This window comes from Cinclus cinclus, chromosome 7 (genome assembly GCF_963662255.1).
Source record: "Cinclus cinclus chromosome 7, bCinCin1.1, whole genome shotgun sequence".
In the NCBI taxonomy this organism is placed as follows: Eukaryota; Metazoa; Chordata; class Aves; order Passeriformes; family Cinclidae; genus Cinclus; species Cinclus cinclus.
In genome coordinates, this window is record NC_085052.1 from 26,674,133 (window position 1) to 26,693,149 (window position 19,017).

The 19,017-nt window shown below is 37.1% G+C and overlaps 1 protein-coding gene across 3 annotated transcripts in view; it reads right to left on the minus strand.

Moving 5' to 3' along the window:
• PARG (poly(ADP-ribose) glycohydrolase) overlaps window positions 1-19,017 on the minus strand; it is a 59,052-nt gene that overhangs the window by 38,999 nt on the left and 1,036 nt on the right. For 2 of the 3 annotated variants that reach the window (XR_009933360.1, XM_062496795.1), the window contains exons 2-7: window positions 16,731-16,797; window positions 13,363-14,343; window positions 12,176-12,362; window positions 10,902-11,024; window positions 10,115-10,198; window positions 8,920-8,994 (exon numbers count right to left, since the gene is read on the minus strand). Coding sequence is in view for 2 of the 3 variants with exons in the window: in XM_062496795.1 (XP_062352779.1) it covers window positions 8,920-8,994; window positions 10,115-10,198; window positions 10,902-11,024; window positions 12,176-12,362; window positions 13,363-14,343; window positions 16,731-16,797 (1,517 nt within the window). In the remaining variant the exon portion in view is untranslated. The remainder of the gene's footprint in view (window positions 1-8,919; window positions 8,995-10,114; window positions 10,199-10,901; window positions 11,025-12,175; window positions 12,363-13,362; window positions 14,344-16,730; window positions 16,798-19,017) is intronic. The other variant, XM_062496796.1, reaches the window with a different exon arrangement.

A 19,017-nucleotide genomic window follows, 5' to 3' on the forward strand; every position in this document is an offset into this window, starting at 1 on the left:
CACCTGAGTGTGCTCAAACAATCACAACACGTGGCTGCTCCTTTATTGCACCACTTTCATTTTCTCCTCCTTCTAGAGCAGCCTGTACTTATTTCCTTGTTCTCCTGTCCCATCCAGAAGTCCCTTTTTTTTTGCACACACTTAAACGTGGTGAAATCTAAATCCATGACGAACTCTGCAGTGCCAATAATACAATGAAGTCACTGGTTATGACATTGCAGTCTTTTACCTGAAAGTAACTAACTTCAGATGGCAATCTGTACTCCCTTTCTTCCTCTAATCCTTGTTGGAGGTGCCTTTAAACATTACAGAATCCTAAGAGCAGACTTTCTCAATCCGGTATTTGGAACAGCTGGGGAGAAACAACTAAACAAACAAACACACAAACAACAAAAAGGCCCAGACAAGCTCCTACTGGGTGACTTTAAAAATTAATCTATTTAAATTAAACCCGCAAAACAAGTTTCACTAAGTAGTACTCTCTACTCTTCTTTCTGACCAGGGAGAAGATCAATTCTACTTAAAGACATCATGCAACAACTATCACCATATTCATGTACAGAAAGAGACACCAGGCTGGAGCCCAGTAACTCATATGCCTCTCTAAAGCAGACTCATCATAATGTCAAATACTGTACACATTAACAAGACTGAAACATAAAAGAAATGTGGGGTGGGGGGTGTGGTGTGTCTCTCCATTTTATCATGTCAATGAACTTCCAAAACTGTAGGAAAGAATACGCTCATCTGGCTCTTCCAGTTCCCTTACACAACTAATTCAGTAGGAAACACACTTAGCTGTCAAATCCATCCCATTTATTGAGCTCTTGTCTGATTAGAAACAAAAGGAAGGACAAAGTAATCTTTGGAGGAAAGAAGAAAGAAACCGTAAAACTGGATTATGCAGAGAAGAATCTTATTTGAGAACAAGAATGCTTCTGACATTTATTAAAATCACAAACTGACACTTCAAAAGGAAAAAAGAAGACAGCTTACAAGGCAGAGGTTAATTTAGTTTTGTTTATTTTTTTGCCCCACCAAAGGCTCATTCATGTCTTCTGCCAATCCAACCCTGGAATAATCTCTCAGGTGTATCATCCTTAACAACTGATGCTTTGTTCTCAAAGCTTTTAAACATTCTAAATAAAATCTGAGAGAAGAATGAGTGTTTATTTTTCAATCTCCTCTTAATGGTTTCAGAAGCCCAGTTTATACTTCCAAGGAACTGGAAATCTAACTTCAGTCATTTTCACTACCCTTCAGACCACCAATAGCTTCTGCCTCTATCTTCAGCACAGTGGTTCTGTCATGGGTAGAGGCATCATAGCCATTTCCAAAGCAGTGGCAGAGTCCTGGGATGAAAAGTCAAATACGACTTTCTAAGTACCTTCAAGCTATTCTAGGGAAGTAGAGCAGTGGAGAGGACAATGACCTTGTCTCTACAGAAGAGCTGTAACATGAAGGAAAGATAAAGTACCTTTCACCTGCCAATCTAAGGACTTTATGCAACCACTTTTGAAACCTTGGCACAAAAACCTTCACGAAACAACACAGCTGTTACCCTCATGAAAATTGTGTTTTCTTTAACATGCCGAAAAACCAAACAAAACCAAAAAGTCAAACACACACAGAAGGGAAAAAAAAGGATCAAGTACAGATAAAACTATATCATTGCAGATTGTAACCAATCTATAGACCATTTTTTTGCTTGACTGTCAGCATTACATAAGCTGAAAATGACCAATAATTAATTAAAGAAAAATAAGAAAAATATCCAGTAATTAGTATTTTATTGGCCAAATAAGACCCTTAGACCATCTTGAGGGTACGCACTTGGCCACCTTTGCAAGCCTGCTCTTTAAAGAATGCATGGCAGCAGTAACAAACTCTCCAAGGAAGCCATATAAACAAATTCAGTTTTTCAGATGAAAAAGAAGGAGAAGAAAACCCAGGAATATAGTTACAAACCACTTCATTTATACTTCATAGTCACCCTAAAAAATGGCAATGTGTCTTGATCACTTCCCCACCTACATGTACACCTTTTCAATGAGCCATTTCTCATGAAAGCTTTGACCATCAGGGTTCATTTTGTGGGGCTTTTGTATTGTAACTGCTCAATACATTATAAATAAAATTTTCTTAAAAATCCAAAGGCACTAAGCAGCTAAGGAAAGACACCCTCCCCCCCAAGAAAAAGAAGCTTCTCTTAGTCATTTGGGATACAAAGGTGAGCACAGATAAATGATGACTTATGCATAATCCAATGGAAGTAAAGAAATCGATTTAACAGTCCTCTGACCCCAAAACAAAACCAAGCAAATATCAGAAGGCAGGTTTTTAGCCCAGAATTGTATATTTACTAAGGCTTTTTTCTTTTGTTTTTCAAACAGGAATGTTTTCAATACAGTGAAAACCTACGAAAGAGATGCTCAGAATGTGTCTTTACATAGATCTTTATGAAATCATTGAGTATCCAGGAGCACTTAGGACACAGTATAGTTGTATCTCTGCACCTGCTATGTGCAGCTATCCCTTCCCTGATAATTCCGACTCAACAGTCACTGCAACAGTGCTTATAAAACACCACTTTAAAAAATACTTGACTGTTCTGCCAAGACAGTACAGAAAACTAAGAATAAGCCTGTAATTCACTGCTCTTTCTCTAAAATTCTTAGTTTCTAATGTTTAAGACCGTGTACAAGAGGCATATTCCCCCCACCACAGGAAAGCTCACCTTTTGTTCAATATGGGAATAAATTCCTTTTTGCTTCTGTGAAAAGAACATGCTCCATGGCACACTCAAAAGACCTTTTCAGTTTATATTTTAAAAAGGTAATCTGATGCAATGAAAATTGCTTGAAAACATCTGGACTAAAGTAAAATCCAACAAGGAGCAATAGATAGGCTATTTTCAGCCTTGGGACATTCTGTTTCTTGCTTAAAAGCCTACATTTGTAGGACTGACATCTCTATACAATGCTCACTTCTGTTAGTACTGTCCAGACAATTATAAAAATTATTTATCAAAAACCCAGTCACCAGAACAATTTGGTACTTCAAAATTCCTTCTATTCCAGTTTCACTGATTACAGCAATCACTTTTTCAAGCAGGTCATTCAAACAACAAAACAACCAGGAAAGACTGTCACGGTTCATAAGACAGGAGGAGACAGGAGTGCGGTGAAGCCTTATTAGAACATAAAGATTTCCCAAGATATGCACATACTTAATTGTAGCAGTGTTCTGTGTTTGGTCTTTTTGAAATGAATGAAAATCTAGAGCTCAACCATAATCCAATTAAACTATAATGTATTTGCATAATCTTCAGATGTTGCATTTATAGTAATTTTTTTTAGATGAAAGTTTTTAAAAATGGTAAGAATAATGGAACCATAATTTCCAAAATTACCCAGGTAATTTGAAAACTTTCTCAATTTAATTTTGAGGTTATTAAAGATAAAACTATACACCCACAAGGGCTGTGTGGTTCTGTGGCTGTCAGCAATTCTGCAATTAGAGTATTTCATTGACAAGAGAGTTCTTAATTTTATTCAGTTATCTCAAAATGCAACCAATTCTTCCTAGAGAGAAAGCAAACACACTGCCAATACTTGCATATCTGATTGTTTTGCTCAGTTCTCTATCACTTAGTATGCTCTATCTTAACTCAATTACTTGTATCTGGCATTTTCTGAAAGTAACAAGTTCAGGCCAAACATGCTAGTATGCCAGGTAGTAGCATACATTTAAATAAGAAACTACACTTTGGCCAAAAAATGCACTAAGCACATTCTGTACATATTATCCCAGGTTTTACAGGTTTGCACCACAATCAGCAACACACATGTGCTAGGTGTTCCAGTGAAATACATTAGTGTTCTTCTATTTACTTTAATTATTCTTAAGTGCAAAGCACTGACTAACAAGACTCATTGTAACACACTCTATTACACCTCACTTTCAGAATATTCTCTTATATTTTGGAATCTGCACACAACACCCGCAGTAGGAAAACTGGTATTCTAAAAAGTGTGTGTGCACATACCCATATAAATACTCCTAGGCCAAAATTAAAATGGATTTGTGAAAACAAAAACCAGTAAGTATAAAGAAGGGAAGAGACTGGTCTTTTTAGACATCATCATCAAAATTTTTCTTTCAGTTTCATAGAAATATCGAAAGGTAAAAGTTATATAACTTCTTTCATAATATAAAAGGATTTCGTGAACGCTGAATTTACATGGGAAGCAACAGCAAATAAGCAATTACTGGCCATTCAAAATTCTGATTGGCTTCAAACAGCTTTCCCAAAAGACAAAAAGACCACAAGGCATCCATACACAGGCACTGCAGACACAGACATGGTTTTCTCTATATTAGAAGCAAATCTAACAGTTGGAAACTGAGTATTACACAGTGGAGAGTGTCTTTGTAAAGATGCTGATAGCTTATCCCCTTTAAGTATTCCTACTTGAGTCAAGTAGGCACCAAGGGTTTAAAGAGAGACTGGAAAAAGTAAATTTTGAAAGGCATAAGTGGCTTAAGTGATTCAAGCATTTAAAATGTCAATGACCATTAGTATTTCTGCCTCTTTAAAAAGTCTATTGTATAGATGCCATACCTTTTGGTCAGCAATATCTCATATTGCACACTATGCAACAACAGACCCTGCATGACAAGGCCACTTGTTTCAACTCTCAGCTTCAATCTAGCCAAGCCATAAGAATGTAAAAGTGGACAATAGTTCCATGTACAACAGAAGAACAGTACGATGAAAGCACATCAGCAAAGGATTCCTAGAAAAGTCTAACAGCAAGAAGCACAAGTAATCAGCAGCACTTCCTCATTTACAATAATCAGTATCAGAAATTCCCAGAGTTCACCAAAATATCTCTGAGTGTGTCAATGGGATCTTTGTAACAGCAATTTCTCCAAATTCCTTCAAAACCTGATGTAAGGCCATAGCATTCTCTAGCTCCTCTGACAAGGGGTTCCACAGCCATCTATTCAGAATCTCAATAATTACTTTTGTCTCATGTTGAAACCCTTACCTGCTAAGAACACTCATCTAGTGTGCTTTAAGTCCCATCCTAGAAGAATGGACAGTCATTTCCCCTTCACCCTCTCTTACATTTCTTTTGGCCAGCACTGTTATACCTATTACTCATGTCCCTCAACTAAGATGAAAAGGTGAAATGATCCTAACTTATTCAGACATTCCACATATGGAAACTATTATATACCTTTGCATCACTGCAGACTCCTCTCCCTCTATCTTCTCCATTTCCTAAAATTTCCATCAAGATGATCAAAGAGTCCAGACAAATAAAATATAGTTATGGATTCACTGCATTGTACCTGCAAGACGTATTGTGATCCATTTTTTCAGATCACTTGCAGAAGCTCAGAGATAATCACTGCTTATGCCACACAAATTTACCTAAACTTAATCTTCGGTCTGTGCCACTTTCAGATTTAAACACTCCTCTGTTCCTGAAAGTGCCGGACAGATACAAACAACAAGAGGAAGAGTTCATTGACAAGAATTATGCTTAAGATCTGAGAGACTTTGAAGCAATATAATAAAAACAAAGCATGTCCAGCACAAGAAGGTGCAGCCTAAAGAGCAGACCACGTGATTCTCTTAAATGATAAGAGCCCTACTTTTCCCTTTAGATAAAGTGGCTGTTGTCACATTAGTCTAAGGCATGAGCCCTGAATGACCTAACTAGACCTTTTATTTCATGCACTTGGGAAAAAGAAAAATAACTTGTCTTTGCCTGGAAGTGGAATGTCAAATCCAGAAGAAAATAAAATAAAAACTACTGCAATACACAGCACTGCTGAGCAAAAGCATGCAATTAATACCCAGCCCACCATCATTCCCAGAAATAAAGCTCATCTATAACACATTGTGTGTAACACAGATGTATTCCAATACAGCTCCATCCATAGTGGTTTCCTCACATTTCCTTTTCTGCTTGTTGCTTACTCTTTCCTGGCTTCTAGTCAAGTTTGATGCAAGGATTCTTGTCACTTCCAAGTGACAAGAATTTAGCACGTACAAAGATAAATATTAGCATTAGGAAATTTCACCCCCTAAGTAATAACCTGAAGAAATCCTAGGCATGTATGCCAATATCAACAGACAGATGGCAAAACAAATTAATACAACACTGTGGAAATTCTGTAGAGAACAGCACAAGTCAGATGTCTACAGTAAGCAGCCACCAAGATCTTTACATACATTGCTCTATGAACAAGTTCTATGTTCTATGTACAAGTTCTATGAAATTGTCAAAAGAAATAGAAAATAATCCAAACTTCCCCATTTACTTCACTGTACAAACAGGAATTATACTTCCACACATTAACTGACATTCAAGATAATCTTTTGGAAAATGTGAGGGCTCCCTCTTCTGACAACACTTCGACCAAAATGCAGAACTTCTAGGCTGTGTTGTTCCGAAAAAAAATCTTGGCTTACATACATATTTATTTCCTACTAGTTAAGAAAGCTGAGAATATTTTCATCTTAAGGGAAAATAAATCTAAGGCAAATAAATTGGTAACTATTGTTATTATAAGGAAACTGACTTGAATCTTACAAAGTAGTGTTTAAAAATAAAGCATATTTTGATAGTAAAACTTGCAAGGAACTCCCTAAAATAAGAAGCCCAGTGCAAGACTGATAAGGCAGTATTTAAGAGATTAATAAATGAGGTGAGCAGTGGCAATAATCAGAAGATAAAATAACATATGGCACTTTATAACCAAACGCAGACCTATTGAAGTAACATCTGAATAATCTCAAAACAGACACAGCTCCCTTCTAAATCAGACTACAAAATCCTTGGTTAAGCAGGCACTGAAAGTCAATGGTGCTCAAAAATATAAATAAATATCTGACAATCAGAGGCTCTTTTTTGACCTTTTTCTTTTAATATATATTTGTGACCACATCTCCTTCTGTTGAGCTGCAGCCACTTCCTTTGGGCTGATTACTCAGGCCAGCTTTCCTTTTGACCAACCTCCTCAATCTTGGCTGGGCAAAACTGAAACAGCTCCTCTGTAGCCTCAAAATCATAGGGAAAACAAGAAAATACACAGGCCAGTGGTAAGCCCTTAATCATTAACTTGCAAATTCAATAAAATCAAAAGCACTACAGCTCACTACAGCCAGCATATTTAGGTCATTTCCACAGAGGATGTCAACTTTCACACAAGACCTCTCACTTAAACGGACTACAAGCATTCTTTGAAACCTTTTGCAAATTAACAAGATGCCTTGTTAATTTACAAAACTTGGAAAGTTCACACATCCCTTTATAATAGAAAAATTCAAGCATTTCTCTGCAAAATCTAGCTCCTCCAAATGTTCTGTTCACTGAACACAATACATTCAACAAAGCAAGTCAGGGCTTGCTTTTGCCCCTGTGGTTTACAAGAGACAACTCTGTCATAAGCTCTTCACTGTTTCTTATTTAAAATACTCCTGCACACTCTTTTAACTTGGTCAAAAAACTGTATATGAAACAGATCTCCTCCCTTCATCTGAGAACCACACAAATAAATCATCATTCCCAGGATATTGAAATTTCATTTTCATCCTCATGAAAGGTTGATGCCCGATCCCTAGTTCATTTCCCCATTGTTCCCTCTCCTCCAGAGCCAGCCACTCTCTGGCTGATGATCTCTGAATCTAATCACCCACAATTTCCAAAATCCCAGATGAACAGTGTGAACACATCAAGACAAGCTCAGTTGTGCTTGTAGCAACATGATGCAAATCTGGTACATTTCTGAGTCAGATTTTTAACTGAACAGCACTCATACCTTAAAACATTTTAATTTCAGTATGTATACTGCAGTAACACACAAACAGGCCGAGTTAATTTCACTTAGCAGGAGAGTCAATAGGAGCAGAGACTGACTACTCACAGCCTCTACCATGGAGCCACATCAGCGACCCCAGAGATGAGAGGGGAGCACTAAATCTGCCAGATGGGAGAGCACAGCAGCTCTCACCACTGGGATTTTATAGGTGCCTTTTGTCAGTAGTAATAACACTGTGCTGCAAGCAAAAGCAAATCCATTCTGCAGAAGAGTAGTCCTCACAAACAATGGAGACAGGCAACAGAGAGAACAGAACAGCTCCTCTGATCACATGGCCTAAGCAGACATCTATTTACATACATCACAAACAAAATTCACTTCAAATCAAACTTAATTGCCACTGAGTCTTAATGGAGGTTAGCAAGCACCTCCCAAGAAAGCAAGTACGTGTGTTTTAGAAGTACTTCTGAAGTGCTGAAGAAAAATACAACAATTTCTACTGCAAGTCCAACTTGCATTTGAGACCTACTATTCATTTCTCTTTTCCATCTTCCCCATGAAAGTACTAATACCTAATACTTGAAGCTATTAAACCCACCACAGTCTTTAAAAGACTCTACAGTTTAAATTCACCATCTAACCAAATTGCAAAATTTTCCAGCTATACCAGCAAAGCACAGTCTATACAAACACCACCGCAACATAACATTAAAGTTTTACAAAGAAAGGAAAAAAATACAAACTCTCCTTAAAAAAAAAAAATCTGGAAATATTAATACAATTTCTTAATAAATCTGGTTGCCATAAAACAGGAAAAGGGCATTTCTGCCTTACCTTAAGGAGGCTTAGATATTACTCAAGAACCCAAATTATATGTACAAAATTTAAAATGTAGCCACTTTATAAAGTATATGATTGTTTCAACTGAAGCTACCATCTAAATAACTGCTCACTTAGATACCTGACAACTGGAAAGATTTGCTCTTGAAAATGGAAATAAAGCCAAAAGCATTGAGACATATAGTCAAAATAGTCACTTTTATATTACTTTTCTTCCTACTTTAAATCAACTTGTTTTACCTTCTCACAGAAGTCAGTAAGAGCTGTGAAGTCCCATTTCTTGGAATAAGCCACGTTGTACCTCAATATGGCCTCCTAATGAAGAAGCACAACAAAACAGAGGTTAGGGATAATTATTAATGGAAGAAAAACCATTTTACAAAATTTCCTTGTTGAAGGAACAGCACCATCTGGTGGTCAAAACCTGCCACAGAGACTACCAAAATCCGTAACACTTAATTTGTTCTATTAATATAGATCAAATCCCTGACACTGAGCCTTCTGTTTTGGGTTTAGGAATAAATAAATTTCAGTCTATGGTGGTTTTTTTTTCTCCTAAAACAAAACAAGGCAAGGCATATCTCCCAACAAATAACATAAATGTTCCCCATCCCACGCTCGCTCTTGTTAACAAAACCAATAAAAGGTATTTCAGGTATAAAAGCAATACAGCAGAAGGTATACCAGTTAAGAACTTAAAGAATCAGAACCACAGCAAAATTAAATGGACCATTTACAACAACACCACCCTTAAAAAATTCACAAGAAAAAAGTACCAAATAAAATAACATCAAGGGAAGTCTCCTCAGTTTTGCTAGGGAGGCTCTATTTGTTCATTTAAAGTTTATCCATGGCTTTTGCATCCTCCTCCTTCCCTGCCTTTAAGGTACAACCTAAATTTCATTATTCTTCACTAAAAAAAAACAACTAATAGCAACTCTAAGCTGCTCCAAATCAATACTCATGTTACTCTAAGACTTTGTGTCAACATAACTGTAAGAGTTATCAAAAGAGCATTAGTCTCCAAAATCTACAGATTTTTGTCAGCAGCTTGAATTGTGATTTTAGTGAAGGGAACTGATGCAAAGACTTACTATTTCCAGCTCTCTCACCTGTGCATCCCCAACCATCTGGCTACACAAAACCCTCATGCTATGTTTACCACAGACTAGTAAATACTGCTGGACAAACACAGGTTTGGGTAGACTTTAAAATGGCAATTCATTTAAATGATCTGAATAAATTCACTGGTAACACTTAGTACTCATTAAGAACCTTCATTCTTTAGGAAATCCCTTGAACAGCAGAAACTTTTTCAAAATTTATTTTTGTAAATCATTAAATAAATAGAACCAAGCCAGAATCACTGGCAGTATACAGACATACTGAATCTATTTATATGCATATGGACTTGATTTCAAACTGACAGGCTTACCTTCAAATCATGTGAACAGGTAAATTTGTTAAGTAAGGCAGTTTGGATCAGTTCCCATCGACTTCCAGCAGTTCTATCTCCATTCTTTAAAGCAAAAGCCCCAAACAAAGTCAAATTAAGTTATTCAAAACATAAAGACACATTTACTGTTACCTGTAAAACTGGTAAGTGAAAAGACTGAGTATTTCATAGAGGCTATCAGAATTCTTTGTTTCTGAGTTGAGTATCAACAATCATTATAGAGATTTTACTACAGAACACACTTGCTGATTAGATTTACCCTAGTGTGAAGTATTTAATGTATGTTTAAGTCTCATGCAGTGACAAGAAATACCAGACCAGCAAAGCATGCAGGGGTAACCTCTGCAATTGTTTTTGCAGAACAAAGGTCAAATACACTTCATTGTCAGCAACACCTGACAGAGTATGATAATCAAACTGTGCTTACAAATTCATTCACATCTGTCGAAATTGCAAATTGCTTTGCACACACAAGATATATAAATATGCAAGTAAACAAATGTGTCATTTACCAGGAGTTCAAGTTTATACAGCATATAAATATAGAAATATATATATATCATCAAGTCATTGGCTAAGCAAAATAATTACCAGAATAAAAAAAGTCTTCTTCTCTCTCTGAAGCATCATGACCCAAAATCCAGTTTTTCAGGCTTGATTATCTAATTACAGTCAGTCTGACAATTGAGCAAATGCAGCAAACTGAAAACTCATCTATGTGGAAACAAACTTATTTGATCACACAACTGTAATAATTTAATCTTACCTCATCCTCTACAGGGTATAAATTTTGTTCTGAGCAGGGCATTTTAACATGCTTGTTGTCCCACAAATCTTTGTAGTGAGTTGGAAAAGGTTTAGGTACTTCTCCTTCCCTCAGAAGATCTACCTGTAACACAGAAGAACAGGGGAAGAAAAAAATCAGACTCTACTTTCAAGTTTTTATATGGAAGAAATTAAAAGTAAGTAAAAATAAAGTTTAAAAAGCTCTCATCTACAGCCATGCTTTCTGGAAAGGGGAAAGCTACAAACTGACCACATGATAGCTACTCAGAAAAACACCTATCTGTTAATTTTACATTATACTTTTTGTAAAGAACGCCACCTTAACACACTCAAAAAAGGTAATTATTAAATTACTATATATCCTATCACCAGCTAAGGCTTTCTTCATTTATCAATTTAAGTATCTACATATTTTCATCCAAGTATTTACAAAATGTAGTTACAAATGTAAGCATAGTCATGTGCAGAAATAGTACTTTTAACCTAACCCTGAAAGGGACGAGGAATCATTACAGACAGAGCAATATCTCAAGCTCACTCCACAGAAAATCAGAAAAGTAAAAAAAAAAAAAAAAAAAGAACACCACATTCTTAAAGACTTAATTTGCTACTCAGCCCTCTAGCAGCACTAAGTCTCTCAGAATATGTATTTAAACTCAATGTGTTTTTCTTTTGGTTGGGATTTATCCATCACCCCATAGTTTTCCTGTCACGTTTTGATTCAACAATAATTGGATTGCATACTGCTCCGAAGTATTAAAGGAAAGGTTATTAGATTTGATCTAAAATGCAGTGGTAAAATCGCAAGCAACTCTGCTTCATTCTTTGTCTTTTCCATATCTTGACTATCTTGAGCCCTTTGTATGTCTCAAACCCAAACCAGAATCACATTAAAATGAAAACATAGCATGAAAATGCTGGAAGTACCACTTTCACTTGCAGACGTATTTAAATTCCCAAACTTTACAAACCAGTAAAGGAAGCACTCACAACCCCCCACGAAACAAAAATACTTGCCCTTAACAAGACAGAGGCAGCAAAACCACTATTATGTTTCTTCCTGATGTTAATATCCTAATTCTATGCACCAGAACAGCCAATTTTCAGGAAAACCAGTTGCCCAAATCCACTTGCAAGGAATGGCAAGAAATAGTACAAGAAAGATGTCAAAACGTAAGACTAAGAGGTGGCATTTCACACTACTGAACACTTCAGCAGAACTCTGACTGGAGGCAAGGCAGTGCAGTACTGTACCCTGACGGTCACGGTGTGGTTGGCCGAGGGTCGCAGGTGAGGCAGACGGGCCCCACACGCCGGCGTCCTTCTCATCTCTTCCATTGGGGTTCCCAACCATTTCTTGTTGGTTGGCAGAGGAGCTGGTGTGTATTTAGCAGTCTTCCTTCCTGGCCTCTGGGGTTTGAATTCACACTTTTCTTTCCTGCTGTTAAAATACAACTCATTGAAACATTTTATTTCCACTGAAAAAACTGATAGGTAAATACACAGACTTCCACCCCAGGGTTACTATAATAGCAGCCAGTTGATTTGCCAGGCTGTCCTCAGCCTTGGGCCAAAGCTTTATTTGGAGAGAACTCCCAACACCACCAACCTTCCCCTCCCCGAGACACGCAAGTCCATGTCTACCAAAACACTCTTCTCTATAGGCTGACAAAACCCTTCACAGAACTGCAGTGGGTTAGCAAAGCAGGATATTTCTCTGCAGAGCCATGCTCCTTCCCAACAGAATCTGTTTATCCATGGACAATGCCTCAGTAAAGATGTGCAAAACTACTTTCTTGCCCTACTTGAAGGACTTGAGTCAAGTCAAAGAATTGCATGTTATACCAAAATACAGAATGCTTTTGTTTCTGTTCACTAATGCTTATTCACTTTCTCAGCTGCCACTGAAATCTGAGGTTTTCAGAACAGAGATTATCCTTCTGTCCTTCCACAACATCTGGCATGCAGACTCGTGCATAATGCTCAGGGCTCCTGTTTCCATTGCTGCAGTGTAATCACCAGTCCTTCTCTCTCCCAAATTATGAATAGAGCCAAACAAAACAAACAAAGAAACCCCACCAAACCCAAAAACATCAACAAAAAAAAAAAACCCCAAACATCTCTACAACTGCTCTCAAAACTGATTTTTTTCATGTCTATTTCAATTAAAGCATCAATAGCATTGACAGTTCAGCAAAACAGATTCACTATTTTTGACAGATAGAACTAGAAAGAATTCTAAGAATTGCACAGGACATCCTTCAAAAACCCCACAGATAGCCCCATTAAAAATAAGTTATTTCAATCTTACGTCAGTTGTCTTTGTATCTTAAAATACCATTTGCAAAACTTTTTATACAATCCAGCCTCTGAAATTCTATCACCAAAGAGGAAATTTCCAAGCATGAAAAGAACAGATGAAAAGGCAAACAGAACACTACCTTTTATCGTCAACTTTAGCTATCCTCATGAAGTGAGAAGTGATTTTGGAGTCTCTCTTCACACCCTGTTTTGCACCTTTGCATTCTGATGATGGAGCAGGAGAGATCCCAGGTGCCTTTGTATGCAGACTGTCCTCTTTAACAGAATTATCTACTTCCTCAAAGCTTCCACAGCCCTTGGCAGAAAAACGTGATTTCCTTGAGTCCAATTCAGCATCCCCATATTGAATTCTAAAAGATTTGTTTATGGGTTTTGACATACTAATCTCCTCTCGTTCATCCAGAAATGGACTTGTTTCTTCATCAGCTTCTGACCCATGACAACTATTTTTAGAATTATCCACATCCATTGGTGATTCGGGTTCACTTTCTTTCTCAAAGGCAGGCGAGTCCACTGAACTGCTCTGACATTTGCTCAGTTTCCCAGGACCTCCAAGATCAGGTATGCAGGCATCACAACTAGCATCTGAAAGGGGACTTTCTGGAACTACATCCCCTTCCTCTTGTTCACCTATTAAACAAACAGAATTGCAACTCTTCAGCTTCTGCGAATTGCCTGAAGCCACTTGTCCATCTGTCTCGACATCTTTTGAAGAAGGTTTTGAATTTCCTGTTTTTGAAGCCCGGCCTGCTGCTGATAACTTCCTCTGAGTCCAAGTGGCACTACTTTCTTCACAGCCTCTCTGCTTGCCAGTTTTGTGCATCTGATCAATGTTGGCATTTTTAAAGAGGTCTGCAGACTGCAGCCCCTGCACAGGATCTGTTACTAAGGCTGCATCATTTTCCTCAGCCTCCCAGTTACACGCGCTGCCTGTCTGAGGCAAATTTACTTGTTTTGCATCAACTTCCACAGATATTTCTGCACAATTTTGCTGACAAGTATTCTCTAGCTTTTTCACATCATGCTCACAAAAGTTCTCTTTTTTAATGGAAGTCATCTTAGGATTTGCTTCAGTATTGTTATTAATTCTGCTCTGTAAGCTGTGGAAGAGAAGTAAGGGAATTTGATGTCTTATTTCCAAATGAAATTTCTGCGCACATTTTTTTAAGTTACTATGATAAGCAAACAACAGAAAGTACAGATTTTTATTCGTTCTACTCTGTAAGTGAGTACTACCAGGAGCAACAGATTTTACTGCACTGAGGACTGTAGCTCACTACAACCTATTTCCATTTAAAGGCTACAAAGGATGATCAATCACTTGTTTACCTTAGGAATCTATTCCAGTCATTCATTATCCTTATCTTAAAATCTAAACATTATGACACGATTATTTAGCTATTTTCTCCAGAGGAAAAAAAAATTACAAGTAGTAATAAAGTTATTCATAACTTTCTTTTTTATCCATTAAATACAATGAGCAAGGAAATCAATGGTTTTATGGCCATACCCTCAGGACTACAAATTCATCAAAGAAGAGGGCAAAGCAGTCCATAGCCTCCCATTACTCCCTTACTTTTATAAATAGCCCATGACTTAAAAAAAACTCCATACAAAAGCTCAAGTGTAAAATATATTTCTAACTGATAATAAAAACTAAAAGATACATTAAATCAGGAGGTTTTCTAAGAGAAAAATAACCTGATTTGTTTTTGTGTAAGGCAGGGCAGAATAGAAACACATCCTAATGGTTACACAGGGAAATGAAGTGAGTTTTGTATGATCAGAAGTCAGAAAGTCATTTTGCATTTACATACTAATTTATGTGTCAGTGTACTGATAAAGAAAATTACTTAGAAGACACATGAATATGAAAAAACCCAAGTGACTAGTCCTGGTGAATACACCACTCTGAACAATATCTTTTCCTCAATATATTGTTACAACACTGAATACTCCCAATGCAAAATGAGCTCTGTATGGCTGATCACTGCTCAGCTTCCCATTTACACTAAATAAGAAAATATACAATTATGACCTAAATACACCATCCTAAATTCAGACACTTAACATTTTAATAGACTACAGATTCCTGAAGGCATTAACTTTCTCCATCAATGGTAACAGATCATCTTCTAAAAGACCACTCAGGATAAGGAGAGATGATAGCTTGGAACTTCATTGACAGGATGATTATTTGAAAACAAAATTATCTTAGAGGGCTTTATTTCATGATAATTTAACTTCCCATATATGCATTTATTCCTGCAAATTTTGATGAACAAAAACAATAGTTGCGATACTGCTGCCATCTCAATGACTCATTAAAGGCACTGACAATATCTGCTGCCAACTTGAGAAATTAAATCTAACACAAAGACAAATTCAAATTACAATTGTAATGTTAACTGCAATACAAAGGCACATGAAAAGTTTACACAACAAATCTCCTTCTTAAATTTGCTTAGGCTCTAATCTGTCAACTGGGATGTAGAAGGGCAGAGAAGAGCAATTTTTAAAAAACTTAATAATTCATTCCCTCCTTAAGAATCCTCTTAACATCCTTGATTTAGTGGAACCTGTAAGCCTGTAATTAGCCCTGCATACTTCTGTAATAATCATTATCACAGGTCCTCCCAGCTATTTTTAGCACTGTTATGGATTTCGATCTCTATTTATTAGCAAACATCAAAGAAAAAGAAACCAGCACATTTACAACTGCAACTACAGAAAAATAATATCTGATATTCCTCTGCACCAGACAGTTGCATTCTTTGGAGTATAACTTTAAGGCAGTTGTGCAATCACTGCTCCTGACAGACCACATTAAACGAAAATTACCTGATGCCATTCAGCAGCAAAAACTTGCAACATCTTTCATAAAAAAACCTCAATGAACATTTGAGCACCTGTAAATTCTGGTTGCAATTAAATCAAGTTGCACATGTTTAAACAACAATTGAAGTCCAATGAAACAAACCAAATCAGATTTTTGTCTGTAAATTAACAATAAGACAGTGAGTTGGTCACACAACTATCAGTGCAAATCTGCAACTGTAAGAGCCCTATGTCAAACAAAAACGAAAGCAGAAGCTGACCAAAGACATGGCCTGATATTACAACTAAATTGATCCAGTGTTTGCCTGTCACTGGAAGCAACACTCTCACTTTGCCTTCCCTTGCTCCAGGTTCCCATCTTCTGCTTTGCAAGAGCAAATGTATTTATTCACCTAAACGGTGACGTGCTTCAAGAATCTAAGTCAGCAATAAGTTTCTGCTTGGGTGTTTAGAGAGGATGGGTGGGGGACTAGTTTAGCTGTTTGTAGTGAAAGTATCTGCTACTCAAGAGGATGTGCCAAGGTAAGGAAAGCAGCAGAAATGGGGCTGCCTCCATTTAGCCAGCTGTAGTGGCAACCTGCACTTCTAGCTCCCACTAGGCCCCCTCAAAGAACACAACTTTTGAACAGTTTTATGTTGTGCTTTTTACCTTTTGGACTCCGTTGTCTTGGATCCTTTATTCTCCAACCAACTGGTAATTGTCCTCTGTTTACAAACTGAAAAACCACAGTTCGCTGTTATTACATGAAACATGATAAAACTGCAAAATCATTGTATATGAAAAAGATAACTTGTACTGAGTGAAGATAAAAACATCTCCAATTAAGCCCTCATTAGCATCTCTACGGCACATCCAGATACTAGCAGTATTAAAACTACATGTGATGCAATACTTAATTTGCATCAGCCAACAGCTGTAGGTTTTGCAATAATCTTTATAAATTCCAGGTATGGTTGTGGTGGGATTTATTTCATCCGACCTTTTTACTTTAAACATAGTTAAAAGGTTAAAAATATAGAATGAATATGTAGAATTAAAAAAAAAAAATAAGGAACTTGAGCTTTCTATACTTTTAATCACTACCACAGTGATCCCCAAAAGCTTCTGCTGAATTTTGGAATGAAGAGGCAACATGACATAACTTAAAATCAAAAAAGAACAAACAAGGCATCTTTGAGACCCATCCATCCAAGAACTTTATTTGTATGTAGCATACTGTGAAACATAAGGCTCAATATAAGCATAGCACGCACTGGAAGTGACAAGCACCCAGAAAACAACTTTTTCTTTTCTCCTCCATCCATGAACAGTTGGAACAGCTTTCTGATGATTACACCCCTAAACAGCAACAAAACGAAGGACACAATTTCTTCAGATTTACTACAACACAGTTCCAGTCTTATCTGTATGTTGCTGCAGCTCAGACAAGCTTTCAATAGAACAGCAACATGTAAACTAATCATGGAGAAACTTGAGGGGAGAACAGGGAGAAAAAAATTCAAAGTCATTCTTTCAAAACTGGAAAGCAGCCTTTATTAGTATAAGGGGTGTTTAGTTTTGTTGTGGCTATTTAAAGATATTCTACAAATTAGGCAACTAGCTTCAATTCCCTCTTTCCATTTGCCAAGAAAAAGCATCTCCCTGCCACTGCTGACTGTGCAAGGCATTTGCTCACTGCTTTCAGCTGGGTGAGGAACAGCTGGAGTACCTTATTATAACAATAGTTTTGCAGAACTTCAAAACCAGTAAATCAGACCTGGCACTTCTCATTCCGAGTATTCTTAGCAGTGTTCTGCACATGGAGGCTGTGTAACTTGTAACAAAGATCGCTTAGGCCAGAGGTAACTTAGGAGACATTGTTTCATAAACACTTCCCTAACATTCAAGGCCTTCAATACTTTGATACAGCTGCTTATCAAATACATTTATCAGAGGATACCACAGTTTTTAGAATGAGAAGTAATCTCCGGAAAACACTAAAATAATTTTCAGTTCTTCTGTAATGGCACAAACAGCAGTGCAAAACTGCCACCATATGACTGGGTTACCAGGGAGCAGTGCCAAGCTGGATGCAGGCTACAAGCACAAGGATACCAGTGCCATCATCAGCCATTCAAACACTCAGCTTCACTCCACTCAGACACAAATAACAGACTGACAGATTTTATGAACTAAAGTATTTTTTGTTTCCAAAGATTCACTAAATTTAAATCTAGCAGTCATTTTGATTAGCAAGTTTTGAGACCTTTTAACACTTGAAGTGTTAATCCAAATTGACTACAGATAAGCAGCCAGGAAAACAAAACAAAACAACAAAAAAAAACTAACCAGAAAAACCTGAAGAGACACGTTAAAACAGAGGACAAATAAACCTCTTCAAAGGCAGCTGACTACCTCTTGAGGTATAAACTTGTGCTGAGGAAGAAATACTTATTCATTAGCACAACAAACAGAAATGATGGCAGCAGCACCAGAACAGAACAAAAAGGGTTTACTCTGAACTTCAACATCTGTGCAGCCATATAAGCCCTCCAACCAACACAGCACACATCACTTTCATCCTTCCAGCATAGCTTTTTGTTACAGATAAGGTGGTGAAAACGAGGCAACAATAAGACAACACAGGCTTATTCTCAACGTAAACAGAACCAGACTTTGCTGCCATCTTTTTTAAATGGAACCTTTATTTCTACTCAAGATTCCCCAAACAATTTCCATTAAACAAAACATTCCTTACAATCTACCTTTGAGGAAAACACCCTAATTTTCAGAAGATTCTCATTTACTCTGTAGGAGTGTACACCTCTAACTCCAAACTATCATCTACTCAAAGTTGCCTGTTACTTAGGGGTTAGTGAGGTTTAACTCATCAGCTGCAGATGACAGCAAATGTTTGGGGTCTTTTTCCCCTTCCATACATTAGAGAGGTGCATTA